This window comes from Balaenoptera musculus, chromosome 8 (genome assembly GCF_009873245.2).
Source record: "Balaenoptera musculus isolate JJ_BM4_2016_0621 chromosome 8, mBalMus1.pri.v3, whole genome shotgun sequence".
Taxonomy (NCBI): Eukaryota; Metazoa; Chordata; class Mammalia; order Artiodactyla; family Balaenopteridae; genus Balaenoptera; species Balaenoptera musculus.
In genome coordinates, this window is record NC_045792.1 from 19,163,743 (window position 1) to 19,185,406 (window position 21,664).

Sequence of the window (21,664 nt, forward strand, 5' to 3'; positions counted from 1 at the left end):
AAACAAACAAACTCAAAAAAGAAAAGCTGGGGAATGAGAAGTCTGTAGGGAGATTTTAAAAGCTCTGACATACTCCTGGGACACTAGAAGGCCATGTACAAATGTAGGGTAGCATGTGTATTCAGAAAAGATCTGACAAAGCCCTAAGCACTCACCTCTGGCTGACCATAAGCCTCTGACAAGCAGGAAGTGAAGGCTAAGGCAAAGCTGTCAAATGCTTAGCTAAATGTTGAAGCATACCCCACTGTACACACAGCCCCTTAGCAAACAGTGGGAGATTTATTGACTCCAAGCATTTAAGGAAATCATTGTCCAATCAGAGAATATAAACTCAAAGAATATAGACTTTATATAATTAGTTCAGGAGATTAATTGTTAAAAAAAAACCCTGCTAAACAACAACAAAGAGCAATAACAAACATGAAGGAGGGAAGTGAATCAGATTACAAAAGTTGTCACATTCTACCACTATACCAATTGAAAACTTTTAAAGTTCTCAATTTTCAATAAAGAAATTATGAGACATGCAGAAAAACAAGAAAGTATGGCTAATAAACAAGGGGAAAATATGTGGTCAGTAGAAACTGTCACTAAGGAAGCCAAGGCACTAGACTTAAAACTTTCAGCTTTTTAAAATAAGGTCAGAGAACTAAAGAAAACTATGCCTAAATATCTAAACAAAATTATGAGAACATCTATCAAAAAGAAATAAAAGAGAAAGAAATTAAAAAACCATGTAGAAATTCTGGAGTTGAAAACAAAAAAAACATAATAACTGAAGTACAAAATTTGCCAATAAATAGCAGATTTGAGGAGAAAGATCAAAGAATCAGTGCACTTGAACATAGATCAAATGAGATTATTCAGTATGAGGAACAGAAACAAAAAAAGAATGATGAACGTGAACAGTCTCAGAGACCTGTGAAACTTTTTCAAATGTACCAGCATAAGCATATGTTCTGGGGGGTCCCAGAATGAACTAAGAGACAGAAAAGGGTAGAAAGAATATTTGAAGAAATAATGGCTGAGAACACCCAAACTTTTAGGAAACTATCATCAATCTACTTATTCAGGAAACTCAAAAAACTACAAGTAGGATAAACTCAAAGAGATCCATAGCTAGACATATCATAAATTATCGAAAGAGAGAATCTTGAAAGTGGAAAGAGAAATGGCTTATAACATACAAGGAATCCTCTGTAAGATTAACAGCTGAGTTCTCATTAGAAACCATGAAGGCCAGAGGCAGTGAGATGACATATTAAAAGTGCTGACAGAAAAAAGTAAACCAAGAATTCTATTATCTATCATGACTTCTTCAAAATTAAGAAACTAAGATAGTCCCAGATTAAAAACACTGAAATAATCCATTGCTAACAGACTTACCCTATATGAAATATTAAAGGGAGTCCTTCAGACTAAAATGAAAGTCAAATCCACACTAAAAAATTAACGAAAAATGGTAAAGGTAACTACACAGGCAAGAATAAAATAGTATAAATGATTTTTGTTTGTAATCCTTTTTCTCCTCTCTGCTTTAAAAGACAACTGCAGGGACTTCCCTGGCACTCCACTGGTTAAGACTCTGCGCTTCCAATGCAGGGGGCGTGGGTTCCATCCCTGGTTGGGGAACTAAGATCCCACACGCTATGTGGCCAAAAAAAAATAATAATTATAAAATAAAATAAAAATAAATTAAAAAAAGGGGGAAAATGTTAAAAAAAAAGACAACTGCATACAGCAACAATTATAAATCTGTCTTGATGGGCATACAATATATGAAGATGTAATTTATATTATTTTAACAGCAAAAAGAAGGGGAAAGGGAATGGAATTATAAAGGTGCAAAATTTTTAATATACTATTGAAACTAATTGATATTAATCCAAATAGAATTGTTTTAAGTTAACTGTAATCTCTAAGCAATCACAAAGAAAATAACTTAAACATAAAAAATAAAAAGGAAACAACAATGAAATTAGAATGTTAAACTGGATCTATTCAATACAAAAAAGGCAGTACTAGAGGAATAGCCGAACAACAACAAAAAAAAGATGTATAGACTACAAATAATTAAATGGCAGACAAAATCCACACATAATCAGTAATTACATTTAATGGCAATGGACTAAGCACCTAATTAAAAGGCAGAGACTCACAGAATGAATAAAAATATGATCCAACTATATATGTTCTTGACAATAGACATACTTTAGATTAAAGACACAAATTAGTTGAAAATAGAAGGATGGAAAAAGATACACCATCCAGGCAGTAACCTAATGACAGCTGGAGAGGCTACACCAGTATTAGACAAAGTGGACATTAAGATAAGTGAACATCATATTCAACGGTGAAAGACTCAAAGCTTTCCCCACAAGATCAAGGACAAGACAAAGATGTCTGCTCTTGCCACTTCTATGCAACATTGTACTGAAAGTTCTAGCCTGGGCAAGACATCAACTAATCTGAAAATAGAGATATTTGACTCTTTCCTTTCCAATCTGGATGCTTGTTATTTCAATTTTTCTAATTGCCCAGTCTTTAATAAATGAAAAAAGACTGAAATCATACTGAGTATGGAATGAGATGAGAAATCAGAAACAATGGGAAATTCACAAATATGTGGAAATTAAACACTCTCCTAAATAATCAAAGGGTCAAAGTATAAATAAGTAAAAAATATTTTAAGATAAATGCAAACAAAAATACAACATACCAAAACTTATGGGATGCAGCTAAAGTATTGCTTATTTGTATAACTGTATTAAAAAGATAAAAGATCTCAAATCCATAACCTATCCTTGCACTTTAAGAAACTAGAAATAGAGCAAACTAAACCCAAAGGAAGCAGAGGGAAGGAAATAATGGATATTAGAGAGAGAAAAAAAGAAAGAAATAGAGAGTTAAAAAACAGAGAAAAATCAATGAAACCAAAAGTCAGTTCTGTTTCCAGATGAGATGATGTCACATATAGAAAATTTTAAATGACTTCAGCAAGGCTGTGGGATACAAGATGCACATACAGAAATCAACTGTATATCTATACACTTGCAATGAACAATCCAAAAATGAAATTAAGAAAACAATTCTATTTAAAATAGCATTAAAAAGAATACTCAGAAATAAGTTTAACAAAATAAGACTACACTAGAAACTAGAAAACATTGAAAGATGTTAAATAAGACTAAATAAATGGGAAGATATCTTGGGTTCATGGACCTGAAGAATATCAATACTCCCAAAGTTGACCTACACATAAAACACAATCCCTATCAAAATCCCACCTGCCTTTTTTGCAGAAATTAATAAACTGATCCTAAAATTTGTAAGGAAATAATATAAGGGACACAGAGTAGCAAAACAATCTCAAAAACAAAAAAACTGGAGGACTCACATTTACCTATTTCAAAACATATTACAAAGCTATAGTAATCAAGATAACTGTGTACTAGCATAAGGATAGACATGTAGATCAGTTGAAAAGAATTAACAGTCTAAGCTTTTACAGTCAATTGATTTTTTAGAAAAGTACCACATCACTTCAATGGGGGAAAGAATAGTCTTTTCACAACCGGTGCTGGGACAACTGGATAGCCACCTGCAAAAAACTGAAGTTGGACCCTTTCTTCATGCTAAATACAAAAAGTAACTCAAAATGAATCAAAGACCTAAATATAAGAGCTAAAATTATAACTTTTGGAAAAAAATCACAGGTGTAAATTTTTTTTGACCTTTGATTAGACAATGGTTTCTTACATATGGCATCTAAAGAATAAGCAACCAAAGAAAAAAATAAATTGAACTTTATCAAAATTAAAAACTTTTGTACTTCCAAAGATACTATCAAGAAAGTGAGAGTCAGCTCTACCCACCACCAGAGCCTCCCATCAAGCCTCTTAGATAGCCTCAACCACCAGAGGGCAGACAACAGAAGCAAGAAAAACTATAATCCTGCAGCCTGTGGACCAAAAACCACAGTTACAGAAAGATAGAGAAGATGAAAAGGCAGAGGGCTATGTACCAGATGAAGGAACAAGAAAAAACCCCAGAAAAACAACTAAATGAAGTGGAGATAGGCAACCTTCCAGAAAAAGAATTCAGAATAATGATAGTGAAGATGATCCAGGACCTCGGAATAAGAATGGAGGCAAAGATTGAGAAGATGCAAGAAATGATTAACAAAGACCTAGAAGAATTAAAGAACAAACAAACAGAGATGACCAATACAATAACTGAAATGAAAACTACACTAGAAGGAATCAAGAGCAGAATAACTGAGGCAGAAGAACGGATAAGTGACCTGGAAGACAGAATGGTGGAATTCACTGCTGCGGAACAGACTAAAGAAAAAAGAATGAAAAGAAATGAAGACAGCCTAAGAGACCTCTGGGACAACATCAAACGCAACAACATTCGCATTATAGGGGTCCCAGAAGGAGAAGAGAGAGAGAAAGGACCAGAGAAAATATTTGAAGAGATTATAGTCGAAAACTTCCCTAACATGGGAAAGGAAATAGCCACCCAAGTCCAGGAAGCGCAGAGAGTCCCATACAGAATAAACCCAAGGAGAAACACGCCGAGACACATAGTAATCAAAGTGGCAAAAATTAAAGACAAAGAAAAATTATTGAAAGCAGCAAGGGAAAAACGACAAATAACATACAAGGGAACTCCCATAAGGTTAACAGCTGATTTCTCAGCAGAAACTCTACAAGCCAGAAGGGAGTGGCATGATATACTTAAAGTGATGAAAGGGAAGAACCTACAACCAAGATTACTCTACCCGGCAAGGATCTCATTTAGATTTGATGGAGAAATCAAAAGCTTTGCAGACAAGCAAAAGCTAAGAGAATTCAGCACCACCAAACCAGCTCTACAACAAATGCTAAAGGAACTTCTCTAAGCGGGAAACACAAGAGAAGAAAAGGACCTACAAAAACAAACCCAAAACAATTAAGAAAATGGTCATAGGAACATACATATCGATAATTACCTTAAACGTGAATGGATTAAATGCCCCAACCAAAAGACATAGACTGGCTGAATGGATACAGAAACAAGACCCATATATATGCTGTCTACAAGAGACCCACTTTAGACCTAGGGACACATACAGACTGAAAGTGAGGGGATGGAAAAAGATATTCCATGCAAATGGAAATCAAAAGAAAGCTGGAGTAGCTATACTCATATCAGATAAAATAGACTTTAAAATAAAGAATGTTACAAGAGACAAGGAAGGACACTACATAATGATCCAGGGATCAATCCAAGAAGAAGATATAACAATTATAAATATATATGCACCCAACATAGGAGCACCTCAATACATAAGGCAACTGCTAACAGCTATAAAAGAGGAAATTGACAGTAACACAATCATAGTGGGGGACTTTAACACCTCACTTACACCAATGGACAGATCATCCAAAATGAAAATAAATAAGGAAACAGAAGCTTTAAATGACACAATAGACCAGATAGATTTAATTGATATATATAGGACATTCCATCCAAAAACAGCAGATTACACGTTCTTCTCAAGTGCGCACGGAACATTCTCCAGGATAGATCACATCTTGGGTCACAAATCAAGCCTCAGTAAATTTAAGAAAATTGAAAGCATATCAAGCATCTTTTCTGACCACAACGCTATGAGATTAGAAATGAATTACAGGGAAAAAAACGTAAAAAGGACAAACACATGGAGGCTAAACAATACGTTACTAAATAACCAAGAGATCACTGAAGAAATCAAAGAGGAAATAAAAAAATACCTAGAGACAAATGACAATGAAAACACGACGGCCCAAAACCTATGGGATGCAGCAAAAGCGGTTCTAAGAGGGAAGTTTATAGCTATACAAGCCTACCTAAAGAAACAAGAAAAATCTCAAGTAAACAATCTAAGCTTACACCTAAAGCAACTAGAGAAAGAAGAACAAACAAAACCCAAAGTTAGCAGAAGGAAAGAAATCATAAAGATCAGAGCAGAAATAAATGAAATAGAAACAAAGAAAACAATAGCAAAGATCAATAAAACTAAAAGTTGGTTCTTTGAGAAGATAAACAAAATTGATAAGCCATTAGCCAGACTCATCAAGAAAAAGAGGGAGAGGACTCAAATCAATAAAATCAGAAATGAAAAAGGAGAAGTTACAACAGACACCGCAGAAATACAAAGCATCCTAAGAGACTACTACAAGCAACTTTATGCCAATAAAATGGACAACCTGGAAGAAATGGACAAATTCTTAGAAAGGTATAACCTTCCAAGACTGAATCAGGAAGAAACAGAAAATATGAACAGACCAATCACAAGTAATGAAATTGAAACTGTGATTAAAAATCTTCCAACAAACAAAAGTCCAGGACCAGATGGCTTCACAGGTGAATTCTATCAAACATTTAGAGAAGAGCTAACACCCATCCTTCTCAAACTCTTCCAAAAATTGCAGAGGAAGGAACACTCCCAAACTCATTCTATGAGGCCACCATCACCCTGATACCAAAACCAGACAAAGACACTACAAAAAAAGAAAATTACAGACCAATATCACTGATGAATATAGATGCAAAAATCCTCAACAAAATACTAGCAAACAGAATCCAGCAACACATTAAAAGGATCATACACCACGATCAAGTGGGATTTATCCCAGGGATGCAAGGATTCTTCAATATACGCAAATCAATCAATGTGATACACCATATTAACAAATTGAAGAATAAAAACCATATGATCATCTCAATAGATGCAGAAAAAGCTTTTGACAAAATTCAACACCCATTTCTGATAAAAACTCTCCAGAAAGTGGGCATAGAGGGAACCTACCTCAACATAATAAAGGCCATATATGACAAACCCACAGCAAACATCATTCTCAATGGTGAAAAACTGAAAGCATTTCCTCTAAGATCAGGAACGAGACAAGGATGTCCACTCTCACCACTATTATTCAACATAGTTCTGGAAGTCCTAGCCACGGCAATCAGAGAAGAAAAAGAAATAAAAGGAATACAAATTGGAAAAGAAGAAGTAAAACTGTCACTGTTTGCGGATGACATGATACTATACATAGAGAATCCTAAAACTGCCACCAGAAAACTGCTAGAGCTGATTAATGAATATGGTAAAGTTGCAGGATACAAAATTAATGCACAGAAATCTCTTGCATTCCTATACACTAATGATGAAAAATCTGAAAGAGAAATTATGGAAACACTCCCATTTACCATTGCAACAAAAAGAATAAAATACCTAGGAATAAACCTACCTAGGGAGACAAAAGACCTGTATGCAGAAAACTATAAGACACTGATGAAAGAAATTAAAGATGATACCAACAGATGGAGAGATATACCATGTTCTTGGATTGGAAGAATCAACATTGTGAAAATGAGTATACTACCCAAAGCAATCTACAGATTCAATGCAATCCCTATCAAATTACCAATGGCATTTTTTACGGAGCTAGAACAAATCATCTTAAAATTTGTATGGAGACACAAAAGACCCCGAATAGCCAAAGCAGTCTTGAGGCAAAAAAATGGAGCTGGAGGAATCAGACTCCCTGACTTCAGACTATACTACAAAGCTACAGTAATCAAGACAATATGGTACTGGCACAAAAACAGAAACATAGATCAATGGAACAAGATAGAAAGCCCAGAGATTAACCCACGCACCTATGGTCAACTAATCTATGACAAAGGAGGCAAAGATATACAATGGAGAAAAGACAGTCTCTTCAATAAGTGGTGCTGGGAAAACTGGACAGCTACATGTAAAAGAATGAAATTAGAATACTCCCTAACACCATACACAAAAATAAACTCAAAATGGATTAGAGACCTAAATATAAGACTGGACACTATTAAAACTCTTAGAGGAAAACGTAGGAAGAACACTCTTTGACATAAATCACAGCAAGATCTTTTTTGATCCACCTCCTAGAGTAATGGAAATAAAAACAAAAATAAACAAGTGGGACCTAATGAAACTTCAAAGCTTTTGCACAGCAAAGGAAACCATAAACAAGACGAAAAGACAACCCTCAGAATGGGAGAAAATATTTGCAAATGAATCAACGGACAAAGGATTAATCTCCAAAATATATAAACAGCTCATTCAGCTCAATATCAAAGAAACAAACACCCCAATCCAAAAATGGGCAGAAGACCTAAATAGACATTTCTCCAAAGAAGACATACAGACGGCCACGAAGCACATGAAAAGATGCTCAACATCACTAATTATTAGAGAAATGCAAATCAAAACTACAATGAGGTATCACCTCACTCCTGTTAGAATGGGCATCATCAGAAAATCTACAAACAACAAATGCTGGAGAGGGTGTGGAGAAAAGGGAACCCTCTTGCACTGTTGGTGGGAATGTAAATTGATACAGCCACTATGGAGAACAATATGCAGGTTCCTTAAAAAACTAAAATTAGAATTACCATATGACCCAGCAATCCCACTACTGGGCATATACCCAGAGAAAACCGTAATTCAAAAAGACACATGCACCCGAATGTTCATTGCAGCACTATTTACAATAGCCAGGTCATGGAAGCAACCTAAATGCCCATCAACAGACGAATGGATAAAGAAGTTGTGGTACATATATACAATGGAATATTACTCAGCCATAAAAAGGAACGAAATTGAGTCATTTGTTGAGACGTGGATGGATCTAGAGACTGTCATACAGAGTGAAGTAAGTCAGAAAGAGAAAAACAAATATCGTATATTAATGCATGTATGCGGAACCTAGAAAAATGGTACAGATGAGCCAGTTTGCAGGGCAGAAGTTGAGACACAGATGTAGAGAATGGACATATGGACACCAAGGGGGGAAAACTGCGGTGAGGTGGGGATGGTGGTGTGCTGAATTGGGCGATTGGGATTGACATGTATACACTGATGTGTATAAAACTGATGCCTAATAAGAACCTGCAGTATAAAAAAACAAACAAAACAACTAATACTAAACTTTCATTGGGTTATTTGTATGGAAATATGTTAATATAAATGTTTCAGACATTACATGAAATTTCTAAAAATCTTATATTTGTATTTGTATGGAAATATGTATGGAAATATGTTAATATAAATGTTTCAGACATTACATGAAATTTCTAAAAATCTTATATTTGTATTTGTATGGAAATATGTATGGAAATATGTTAATATAAATGTTTCAGACATTACATGAAATTTCTAAAAAAAAAAAAAAAAAAGAAAGTGAAAAGACAACCAACAAAATGGAAGAAAATATTTGCAAATCATGTATCTGATAAGGGACCAGAATCCAGAATATATTAAAAAACTCTTGCAAGACAATAATAACAAGACAAATAACCCAATTAAAAAATGCACAAAAGATCTGAACAGACCTTTCTCCAAAGAAGATACACAAACTGCTAATAAGCACATGAAAAGAGGCTCAACTTCATTGGTCATTAGGAAAATGTAAAAGCAAAAGCACAATGAGATATACTAATTCATACCCATTAGGATACCTAGAATTAAAAGACAGACAGTAGTTAGCATTGGCAAAAAGGTGGAGAAATTGGAAACCTCATATATTGCTGGTGGGAACATAAAATGGTACAGCCACTTTTGAAAACCATATGGTAAGTTCTCAAGAACAGTAAACATAGAATTACCATACAACCAAGCTATTCCACTCCTAGGAATATATCTAAGAGAACTGAAATCATATGCCCAAACAAAACTCGTACACAAATGTTCACAGCAGCATTTTTAATAATAGCCCCAAAGTGGAAACAACCTACTGTTCATCAATGGACAAACAAAATGTGGTATATCCATACAACAGAATATTATTCAGCCATAAGAAAGAATTAACTATCTATACTTGTTGAAACATTGATGAATCTTGAAAACATTGGTAAATTCAAGAAGTCAGACACAAAAGGCCACATACTGTATAATCATATTTACATGAAATGTCCAGAATAGGCAAATCTATAGACAGAAAGTAGATTACTAGTTGCCAGAAGATGGGAAAAGGGAGAAATTGGGAGTGACTGTTAACGAGTATGGGGTTTCTTTCTGGGGTGATAAAATGTTCTGGAATTAAGATAATGGTGATGGTAGCACAACATGTACTAAAAACTACTAAAATTTACACTTTGGGGTATGTGAATTATATCTCAATGAGAAAAAATCCTATATTCTTAACATGTCATATGAGGCTCTACTTGTTTTATACCCTAATCTCCTCTTTAGCCTTATGTCTTGTCATTCCGTCTTTCCTAGCCAAACTGGTCTTTCAATTCCATGAATACATGAATGCTTTTTTAAAAAATTGAAATATAGTTGATTTACAGTGTTGTGTTAATTTCTGCTGTACAGCAAAGTGATTCAATTATATATAAATAAATAAATAAATCACACATATATACACACACACACACATGCACGCATACATACACATTTAAAACATTCTTTTCCATCATGGTTATCACAGGATATTGAATATAGTTCCCTGTGCTGTATGGTAGCACCTTGTTGTTCATCCAACAATCTCCCAATCCATCCCCTCCTCCCCCCTGCAACCACAAGTCTGTTCTCTATGTCTGAGAGTTTTCCTGTTTTGTAAATAGGTTCATTTGTGTCATATTTTAGATTCCACATATAAGTGATATCATGTGGTACTTGTCTTTCTCTTTTTGACTTACTTTACTTAGTATGATAATCTCCAAGTCCATCCATGTTGCTGCAAACGGCATTATTTCATTCTTTCTTATGGCTGAGTAGTATTCCATTGTATACATGTACCACATCTTTAACCAGTCATCTGTTGATGGACATTTAGGTTGTTTCCATGTCTTGGCTATTGTGACTAGTGCTGCTGTGAACATACGGGTGCATGTATCTTTTTGAATTATCGTTTTATCTGTTTATATGCCCAGGAGTGGGACTGCCGGATCATATGGCAACTTTAATTTTAGTTGAGGAACCTCCATACTGTTTTCCATAGTGGCTGCACCAACTTATATTCCCACCAACAGTGTAGGAGGGTTCCCTTTTTTCCACACCCTCTCCAACATTTGTTATTTGTATACTTTTTAAAAGATTATTTATTTATTTATTTATGGCTGTGTTGGGTCTTCGTTTCTGTGCGAGGGCTTTCTCTAGTTGCGGCAAGTGGGGGCCACTCTTCATCGCGGTGCGCGGGCTTCTCACTATCGCGGCCTCTCTTGTTGCAGAGCACAGGCTCCAGACACGCAGGCTCAGCAATTGTGGCTCACGGGCCTAGTCGCTCCGCGGCATGTGGGATCTTCCCAGACCAGGGCTCGAACCCGTGTCCCCTGCATTGGCAGGCAGATTCTCAACCACTGTGCCACCAGGGAAGCCCTGTAGACTTTTTAATATGGCCATTCTGACTGGTGTGAGGTGGTACTTCATTGTAGTTTTGATTTCTATTTAATAATTAGTGATGTTGAGCATGTTTTCAATACATGAATGCTCTTATTTCAAGGCTACTGTATACTTTACTGCCTTTGCTTGGGTAGCTTATCTTTTCTTAGCCTAGCTACTTCCAACTCATTCTTCAGGTCTATGTAATTATCACTTCCTCAGAGAATCTTTTTTTGAATTCTCTATGTACCGAAATCCTATTACCGGATACTAGATTCCCATTGTAGTATATTTACCTCGGTGTTGGTATAATAGTTAATAACTACTAAGGCAATTATTACTAAGGTCTTTCCCAACTTTAAAATTATAAAGGTCTACTCTCTTCACCTGGAATGATATCTTTAACCAGGCCCTTCAAGTCAAAAAATTGACAGGGCCTACAAAATTATATACGAGCATTATAAAAAGAAAAGGGCAAGGAAGTTGTCATCCCATTTTAGGGAATGCCCTACCTGGGATTTGGGAACCAATTCACCAGTTTGTACTCATAGTTGATGAATCAGTTTTCCAACCTCTTGCTAATCAATGCTACAGGGAGAAACAAACATACAAAACAAAACAAAAAAAACCAAAGACATTCTCGTTTGGAGTGTGAGAAAGCATTTATAAGTCAGAAGAAACCTTTTATTTCAGATACTACCACTTCAATATCCCCTTCACTGAAAATATAAAATCACCTTCAATGTGGATCAAAGACAGATTGCTAGTCTCCTTGTTTTTTCATTTTTCACAAATAAACAACCCAATATAAACCCCAATAAAACTATAGCCAGCTGAAAAGAAATCATTTTTTATGACTGGCTTTCTAACAGTTACATTATTTGGAATAAATAAGTCAGCTGCCACTAGGATTTCATGAAGTTACAATTTTAAATGTCTATAAATCACTAGAGTCATTCATGGAATCAGGGCAGTTGGAGCTTTTTCTTTACATACTTCAAGATTTAAATTGAAGACCCCAAACAGTTTCTTTTCATGGTAGAAAGTTTCGAAAGTACTAATCACCCCAGATATACTGATAACCACTTGGGACTTCTAACAGCTGGTGGTATGAAATCTAATTCCTTAAAGAAGATTTCCTTTTTTCTAGACCAAGTATTCTCAAAAAGAATGACATAGCCCCAAGGGGGTGAAAATTGGTACTGGGGAGGAAGGGGAATGAATAAAATATAACTTTTTATGCATAAATCACAGATATACATACAATATATAAACAGTATATTTGTAACATTAAAATCTCATGCAAGGGGCAATTAGGGAAAAAAAAAAAGTCTAAAAATACTTCCTAAGGGTATGATAATGAAATAAAGGTTGAGAAACGCTGCCCAAGACAGAATATAGTGATACGCAGTTAACCTTTCTAGAAAAATATGGTGGTAATTCCCTGGTGGTCCAGTGGTTAGGACTCCGTGCTTTCACTGCCGAGGGTCAGGGAATTAGCGGCGTAGCAAAAAAAAAAAAAAAAAGGAATCACCGAAGACCAGGCAGTTTTTGGCTTCTCATAAGATATTATACTTTTGTATAGTATACATTTGAGAAAAGGCTTTGTTAAAAGGCTAGATTGCTTCTACAACAGTATTTAAAAGTTATGATACATCTTTAAATAGCAATATCTCATATATCTCTTCTGCTCTTAAAAAAAATGCCCACCTTTGGGCTATCTAGAATTCCCATTTTGGATTAGACTTGATGTATTCTGCTTTACTTTTCTCTGGGAAGTTCCAAAATAATGTGGTAAAGCAACAGTTGACTGCTTTCATGCTCACTTATTATTACACTTACAGTTAACCAGTTATTTGCCTATGAAAAGCTTATTTATCATCATTAAGTACCTGATTGTAACCAATTCTCAATCAGAATAATGGGGGAAATTTTAGGTACAAATTATTCTAAATCTAAAATGTTACAATGAAATACACAATAGGGGCCAATTATCTTTTATTACAATACAAATAGTTACTCTTCAATCAAAATTAGTTTAATTTGTTTCTCCTTTTTATTCCTTAAAAAAAATCTTTAAAACAAAATAACTACATCTTTTGTGTAAACTTACTGAACAATGTTCAAATAGGTAATTTGAATGTCCTTTTTTCTTAATACTGTCTTCTGCCTGCTTTTCAGTGGAGGTAGTAATGAGTAACAAAGTAGACTGAAGGGAAAACATAATTGAAAAAGAGAAGGAAAGACAAAATCCTAGCTATATCTAGGGTTTTTGAATTTTAGGACCTAGGATGCCAACAGTCTGCCCTCTCTTCTTCCTATTTATAGAGAGGGAAAGATAAAGAGAGATACACCTGATGAAGAAAGCAAGAGACAGCAAACCTCCCTACCTGAAAATATTTCCTTCACATATTCTAATAATTTCCCCCAAATATCAGTAGTTTAAGGTCTTTAAAAAATGTAAATAATTCTTGGGAAGACTTAACTTTCAGTGCTTTATATTACTAGATCCACGAATAACAAAGAAAATCTCTCTATAAAGAAGCTATAATCTACAAGGACCCAAAAGATATATATGCAAATAACTGTAATACAAGGAAAGGTGGTAAGACAATTGGACTTCCTTCATAGGGGCTAGAGAAAGTATTAACAGACTGGGGAATACTATGAATGTTTCAAGGAAGAGACAAATCTTGAAGGACAGTAGGGGAACCCCAACGAAGCTGATGGAAAGCATATATGGAGCATGTTTGAAGAACATGCCTGGTTTGGATGAAGCACGTGGTTTGGATGAAGCACGAGGTATATGATGGAGAACAGTTGGAAATACAGCTGAAAAGACAGAATGGGTAAGGACCATAAAATGTTGTAAATGTCAGCAATGACATATTATTATGAATAAATAACAGAATCTGAATAAACAGAATCTGAAAAAAATGACAGATATTATTCAGTACAAAGGGGAAGGTCATGATCACAGCTACACTTTTGTAAATATTTATTAAATATCTATGTCTTAGTGATATAAAGGTGAATAGAACCAGTGGCTCTTCAACTTTCGGAGGTATGCCAGTCCTGGTTGTTTGCCTTCGAATCTACTCTTCCTGTTTCCCCTGCTCTGCCCTGTAGGACAGGAAACCTGACCCCCTGCAGGCAATTTCCTGGGCTCCATGTCAGCTAGCTTCTGGTTGGGTTCAATCAATGGGAAGCACCAGTTGGAGACTGGAGGGCAGTTAGAAGCAGCCATGTTTTTTTCCTCCATTTCCTCTTTGCCATGGTAGAATCTCCTCTACTACTGCTTCCACACCAGACAAGTCTACCTTCCAGCTTCCACAGTGAAACCAGCCTCTGGGTTTCATCTCTCCTTGTCTTACTGATTATCAGAGTGGTTTCCTGCTGTTGCTACTCTCTGAGCTGGGTCACGTAAGCAGCTTGTCTTAGCTTTTGTATCACCAGTGTAACCAATTGCCTCATTAAATCCCTCCATGTTAAATACTCAGATTACTTTCAGTTTTCCTGAATGGATGCTGACTCACACAGAAAGGAACAAACCTATTTGGGAATCTAAATAAAGTTCTGGATACTTTACCCATAAAAAAATGCCCCACCTATACATTAAGTTTTATAGATAGTCTGGGGGCTCGCAGAACTCTTGAAGCCTGTCCATTAATCCCAGGTTAAGAATACTAAATAGGACAAAAAAGTAAGTTTCATTTTGGTAAGGTGAAGTTCTATAGGTGAATGATGGTGATGGTTACAGAACAATGTGATTGTACTTAATGCCACAGAACTGTAAAAATGGCTAAAATGGTTAAATTTTGTTATGTTTTATTTTACCGAAAAAAAAAAAGTAAGTAAACACAAAGCTACAATAAAACATGGTAAGAGTATGACAGAAGTAATCCACGATGCCAGGAGAGCATGTAAGGAGAAAGTACTAACTGTACCTGCTGGAAAAAGTTTGAGAGATTACAATTGACCTGAACCTTGAATACAAGTGTACTAGGAAGACGGGGAGAAAAACATTGCAGGCAGAGAGAACAAAATACATAAGAAGAGTATTTGGAGAAACTGCAAGTCGTTTGGTATGCCTGGAGCATAGGGCCTATGTTGAGAAGTTGAGATCAAGCAAGAGAGATGGGTAGGATCAGTTCCGCAGAGCACCTTGTATGACATACTAATAAAACCAAAACTGGTGGCCCAGAGGCAACAAACAACACTTTGATGTAGTTTGGCCTGTACAATATTTAAAGAAATTCCAGCAAGGAAATAGCTGGATGTAGCAGAGTAGCAAGGGCTATTTAAGTGGAGTAGTGAGGTACAAAAGTCAGCACAGAATGTTGAAGAATGAAAGCTAAGTGAGGATATAGAGCAACTAAGTAGAGCTTATTCTTTGAATAAATCTGACTTGTGAAAGGGTGACATAGAGACAGCATAGATAGAATGTGAGGTGGGGTCTAGGAAAATGTTTTGGTGTGTGTGGGTAAGGGTAAAAAACCCAATTATGTAAACTCTAAGGGGAGAACTCTATTTTTAGCATTTGGCACAGTGCCTGGAACATACTACGCACCCAAAGATTTGCTGAAAGGACATAATGAAGAAAAGGGGCCAACAATGGGAGAGGCTGGAGGAGTACTGAGAGGGAGGGAGTACTGACAGGAGGAGAATCATGAGCAAACAATAAAACTGTTAATATTTTAAGCCACTAAGTTGTGTGATCATAGATCTCCACGTTCATATGATAATGCTAAATGAAAAAAGCAAGAGTGGTGAGTGTGGGGAGATTTGCTTTTTTTGGTATTATTCTTTTGCACAACTTGAAATTTTTCTAAGTGCAAAACTCTTTCAACTTTCAGAATTGGAGGTGTAGTGTGAAGGCTTTAGGCAGATTTTTGTAACAGTAAATAAGATGAATTGCAAGACCATATGAGAAGCCATGACAACAGTCCAAAAGAGAAGTAATGGGATGCATACTGCTAGGATTGGTGGCAATGAAAATGGAATGTGAATGACAAATAAGGATTTTAGGATAAGAAACAATCTCTGTAGTTTTTATCCATTTTAAAAAAAGGAGGAAGTCTAGGAGAGCAGCTGGTTTGTGGAGAATAAATACAAGTTTGGCGTAAATTATTCCAGTTAGAAAATCGTACTGCTTTCTTAAGACCAGTGGTTCGTGCCCTCCAGGAAACATACTAGCAATATCTGGACACTTTTTTTATTCTCACGACTGGGTGGGGGTGGGGACTGGGGTCCTGCTGGCATCTAATGGATAGAAGCCAGGGATGCTGCTAAACATCCCACAATGCACAGGACAGCTACCCATAATAAAGTATGTCAATGTTACTGTGAACTTTGTGAAAGTCTACTTTGGATCTGTTTACATATAAGCCTAATTAATATAACAACTACAAGATAGCTAGCTTTTTCCTTAGATGTTGTAGGTTAACTGTTGATATTCAGTTCTCATAAAGTGCACAAAAGATGAACCAAACATTAACAAAATATTAGTTTAAACTTAAGTCATTATTTTCTCCAAAAACATACGGTAGAATCATTACCTTCTAATGTTTTCTGCAAAATGTGCTCATCAAGAGCCTGTGCACAAAAGCCATTTTTTATGGACAGGGCTGAGTACTTAAAATGGAATAAGAAATGGATTTTTCTGGCAATAAAATAATGGTAGTAATGGCCGTGGATACCAGGGGAAGTTTTATCACAGATGTTTACCATTTACCATTCACATATGATGTCTGTAAATCACTGGCTCCGGTTTTGAGATTTATGTGGCTCTCATTCCCAGCAGTACAATCCTCTTTATTCTTTCAGGGGAAAAACAACAAAACCCGTTTCCCACACAGACAATACAGCCTGACAACTGGCAGTGTTACTAATTCTTTTCAAATTGAGGAAAAACTAACTAGGACTAGAAAATGTTTAACTGGAAGGCATTTCGCCTGTGAAAATTCTTGCTAATCAAAAGAACAGGAATTGGTGCTGTCTTAAAGTATGCAACTGGCATTTCAAACCTCTACACTCTACGACTTCTTGCGGGAGGGTGGGGGATAGAGAGGGAAGATCACCCCATTTGTCCCAAATTCGTAGTCCTAAGGGCTAATTACGAGAAGGCCGTCAGGAAGGTCCTTCTACAAAGCTGGGTGGCTGGGGAAGTTCTTATTTTTCCTAATTCGGTCCCAGCTCTGACACGGGAAAGTGAGCCCAAAGCTGAAGAACGCAGTCCATCCATCACGTAGGCAACTCCCCTTGCAGGGATCCTAATTAAGTGTGCAGGCCTGACTTTCCCACCGGATCCGGGCCTCAGGTGTTTCACCCCGAGTTTCTCTTCAGGCTCCCCTCGCCACGGAGCCTCGGAAGAGAGGAGCATCCACACACAAAGAAGCTTAAACCATCCGAGCCTCCGACTGAAGAAGATTCACCTCCAGTCTGAATTTGTAGGCGGGGAGGCAAAGCCCCAAAGCTTCCCCACCCAAGGAAAACCTTTGGCCCCAAAGGTCCTTCCGTCCTGCTTAGCCTGGTTCAATACCCCTCCCTCCCGCGTCGGCGCTTACCCAATACCAGTCGGGCTACGTCCGAAGGTAACAGCATGATCGAAGCCGCAGAAGGAACCGCAGTAAGAGACGAGACCCAGGTAAAAGCCAACACAGCGACACCTCCTGCGCCGCATCTCCCGGTTCCAGTGGCGGCACTAGACCCGAGGCGATTTGTCCCGCCTCTTTAGCTCCTCGCCAGCCAATCGCTTCCGCCGGAGAAAGAAAGGCGCCGAAATGAAACCCGCCTGGTTCTCCTTCGAGCTGTCGTCATATCCGTCCTCACATTTGGAGGGGTGGGGCTGAAGGGGGCGAGGAGGCGGGACGAGTGAGCCGGAGCCCGAGCTAGAGGGCGAGCGGCGAAGGCAGGGTCGCACGCCATTGGCGGGCAGTGCGAGCGGCGAACGCAGCGGTCGCACGCCATTGGCGGGCAGGGAGCAGGCGCGTTTCCTAAGATGAGCCCGTCGTTTTGGGGGTGCGAGTGCTGGGAGCGGAGAGCTTGTAGCGTTTGGCGCGCATGGGCAGACAGTGTTCGGGCGCCCGTCAGCCTTACTGCTTCCTGCGGAGACGCACGCTGCGCGGTCACGCCAGGTTTGAGCCGGAAGCCGGAATAGTGCGTGGACAGCCGGCTCGGCCCTTGAGGGAGGCGTGTTGAGCGGGATTCTAGGCTTCGGCCGTCGCCGCCGCCAGAGATTCCGCCTTGGCTATCCGAGTCCAGCGGTAGGGGCGCGGAAGCAGCGCTACGTTGGGGAATTCAGTCGTATCTGAACCGTTCAGTCCTGGCCTTCAGACTCACTCCTCCAGAGCGGCCCTTTACTCCTCTCTTCACCTCATCTTGCCCAGCCCACTGTCCGTATCGCTCTCGTCCGCCCAACCTTCCTGCTCCAGCCGACTTAGCCTTGAACCTACTTCTTAATGCCCAGAATTGAACCTTCGTGCGCGTACCCTTCCCGTGTCCAGATGTAACTAGATGGCTTGAGTAATCATCTTTTTCTCCCCTCTCATAATTAGTAGTTTTAATCAGCGAGCAATTTGTTCGGGCTTCAACTACAGTCTCGTGATTAAGAGCATGGGCTTTGGTATCGCACTCCCGGAGTTCGAGTCAGCTAGCTGTGTGACCTCGCTGTCCTGTCTTCCTTGTGATAATCCTGTCCTGTGGTGAGCCCTCAAGAGCGTTGGAGGCTGCTTTTACCAGGTACAGATAAGTAACAAGACTATTAGAATTAAGAATGAAATGTGATAGAAGAGGATTGTGGTGGTAGAGGAGTGGATGGGGTTCTGTAGAAACTTAGCCTGGGAGAATCAATTCTGTTTGCGGTGAGACCTTGCAGTGTTAAATTGTCCTGGAGGATGATAGGAACCTTCTAGACAGGAGGGAAAACGCATATAAAGGCACAACGTGTAAAAGGTTCCTGAAGCTCAAGAGTGAGGTCCTGCACTGAATGAAATAGATTTGGGCATTTTTCACGTGTTGAAGTCATAGGAATGGATGAGATCCTACTGTGAGAACATACAGTGAGAAGTAAGGAGACAAGAATGTTGTTTCAGGTGTGGGTGGAAAAAGAACCATCGAAAGAGACTTGTGAAACAGAAAGGAAGGGAATAATGATAATTGCTAATATTTATTGAGCAATTTCTATGCCCCAGGCACTGTGTTAAACATGGACAGGAATCCTTACAATAACTATTTGAAGGTCTAGTTCAGTTCTAGTATTGTTTTTCATTTTATCATTGAGAAGACGGAGGTTTAGAGAGATTAGCTAACATGCCCAAGGTTATAGAGCTTGTAAGTGGCAGGACCAGGTTATGAACTAGTACAATCTGACCACAGACTCCACACTCTTACCGTTAGAAAAGAATGGCATGCTACGGGCAGAATTAGATCTAGGAAGATGGTATATAAGCATCATTGTCAAATTCTGCAAAGGGACCAACTTGGTTGAGATCCGAAAAGGAACAATGGATTTGCCAATTCAGAAGTTGTTACTTAAGAAACATGTATCATGCTAGTTGCATGGTTGGGAGTGGAACCTAAATCGTTGTGCATTAATGTATTAATTGAATTCACCTTTATCTGGTGACACTCTTATTCTGCTTGTCTACTCTCTAGTTCCTTTGGCCATCTTTCAGTTCCTCCAACATACTTTGCATTTTTTCATCTTGGAACCCTTTGGCTGTGCTAGTTTCCTTCTCTAAGATGTTGGTCCTTTAGCTCTTTCTATGATGGGCACCAGTTCATTCAGATCTTGGCTTTATTGTAACCTCCTCTGATACATCTTCCTTGATAGTTTATAAAAAATGATCCTTTCCATTGCTATTGTGTATTTGCTTCCTTTGAGCCATATATCACAATTTGGAATTATGCATTGATTTATCAGTGTACTTGTTTATTGTCACTCTTCCCCACTAGTCATGACTCCATGAGGGTAGGATTTGTGTCTATTTAGTTCATTATGTGTCTAACTACCCCAACATAGTACCTCGAACACAGTAGTTGCCCAGTAAATATTGTTGCTTGTCGCAGTGAATGAACATTTCCTGTTTATGTAGATAATACTGAACTGTTTTGTTTTCTTGAAAGTAATCAATCTCTGAGAATTGGATAGGGGGAAAAGCAAGTTCAGAAAAGCCACAGCTTAAAAAAAAAGTTTAGGGCTGCCACTTCTTGGAAGTGTCACATGTTCAGTAAACATGCATTTTTTTTTTTCACCCTACAAATAACATATTAAGAATATAGGTGCCTGCCTTTAGGGTTCTTTGGATGTTGCTAAGGTGTTTTCATTGGTTAGAATCCCAATTTTATTTTCCTTATTGACTCAGGAAGCCTTTAAACTAAGATTGAGCAAGAAGGGAGAGGAGTTCTAGATACAACTATAAGGAATGGAAAAATAAAAACGACAGTCCTTGCCTTCAAGAGGTATACAGTCAAATGAAAAAGGCAATCGAATAAATAATGACCTGTATTCTACAGCATAGAAAAGGAGGTTGTTATAGGGATAAAGGAATCAGAACAACTTATCAATATAAATGGAGAAGAGAATTAGAGCTATCTGCCAATAAAATAGGTAGTCTTATTAGGAAGTTTGTTCTAAGTGAGAGTGTTTAAAGAGAGGGCAAGAATTTTGTTGGAGAGATTTCTTCCTTTGTAGGAAGATTGGACATGGTCTCTCAGTTTCTTCCAATTTTAAGATTCTGTGAGATTAAGCAGGGGCAGAGTAATATACTTGATCTTGAAAGATTGAGCAGAATTTATGTGGATGGATGGGGAAAGGACTTTGCCCACCTTTTTATCATCTTGAGATATATATGTAGTGTAGATACAATAGACAGACATGTACATTTTTTCCTTGTTTATAAACATTTATAGTAACAAAAATGAAGCTTCTTTGTAAAAAGGCTCAGAAATACTAAAACAATGCTTTTCTTGAAAAATTTTTTTTTTAAGTTTATCAAAGGAAGGTTTGATTGCATCAGAAAATCTAAAAGGAGGAGGTCTACTGCAATGGCATCAAGACACAGTAAAATATAGTTGACCTTTGACTTTTGCAAGGTATATCGCTATAGCATATAATTTCCTTCGTTTCCTTTTATAACAATAATATCATTTTCCTCCTATTTTTATGTATTAAATGAGAACCATAAAGCCAGTTGAGATGTAAGTGCTAGGCAAGGCTTACTAGCTCTGATAACCTCTTACATACCCATTCCAAAGCATAAGTAA

General features: G+C 37.6%; 2 protein-coding genes across 7 annotated transcripts in view; one reads left to right on the forward strand and one right to left on the reverse strand.

Moving 5' to 3' along the window:
* The window catches only part of LOC118899437 (protein NPAT), a 59,293-nt gene extending 41,167 nt beyond the window's left edge, over positions 1-18,126 (reverse strand). Inside the window, exon 1 of the mRNA XM_036861177.1 lies at positions 17,965-18,126. Within this exon, the coding sequence (XP_036717072.1) occupies positions 17,965-18,001 (37 nt within the window). The 5' untranslated portion in view covers positions 18,002-18,126. The remainder of the gene's footprint in view (positions 1-17,964) is intronic.
* A 348-nt stretch (positions 18,127-18,474) lies between these two features.
* ATM (ATM serine/threonine kinase) overlaps positions 18,475-21,664 on the forward strand; it is a 149,139-nt gene continuing 145,949 nt past the window's right edge. For 2 of the 6 annotated variants that reach the window (XR_005020942.1, XM_036861087.1), the window contains exon 1: positions 18,475-19,138. The gene's annotated coding sequence lies outside the window, so the exon portion shown is untranslated. Of the gene's footprint in view, positions 19,139-21,449; positions 21,494-21,664 lie in introns of those variants that run through there. The other 4 variants (XM_036861082.1, XM_036861086.1, XM_036861083.1 and 1 more) reach the window with 3 other exon arrangements.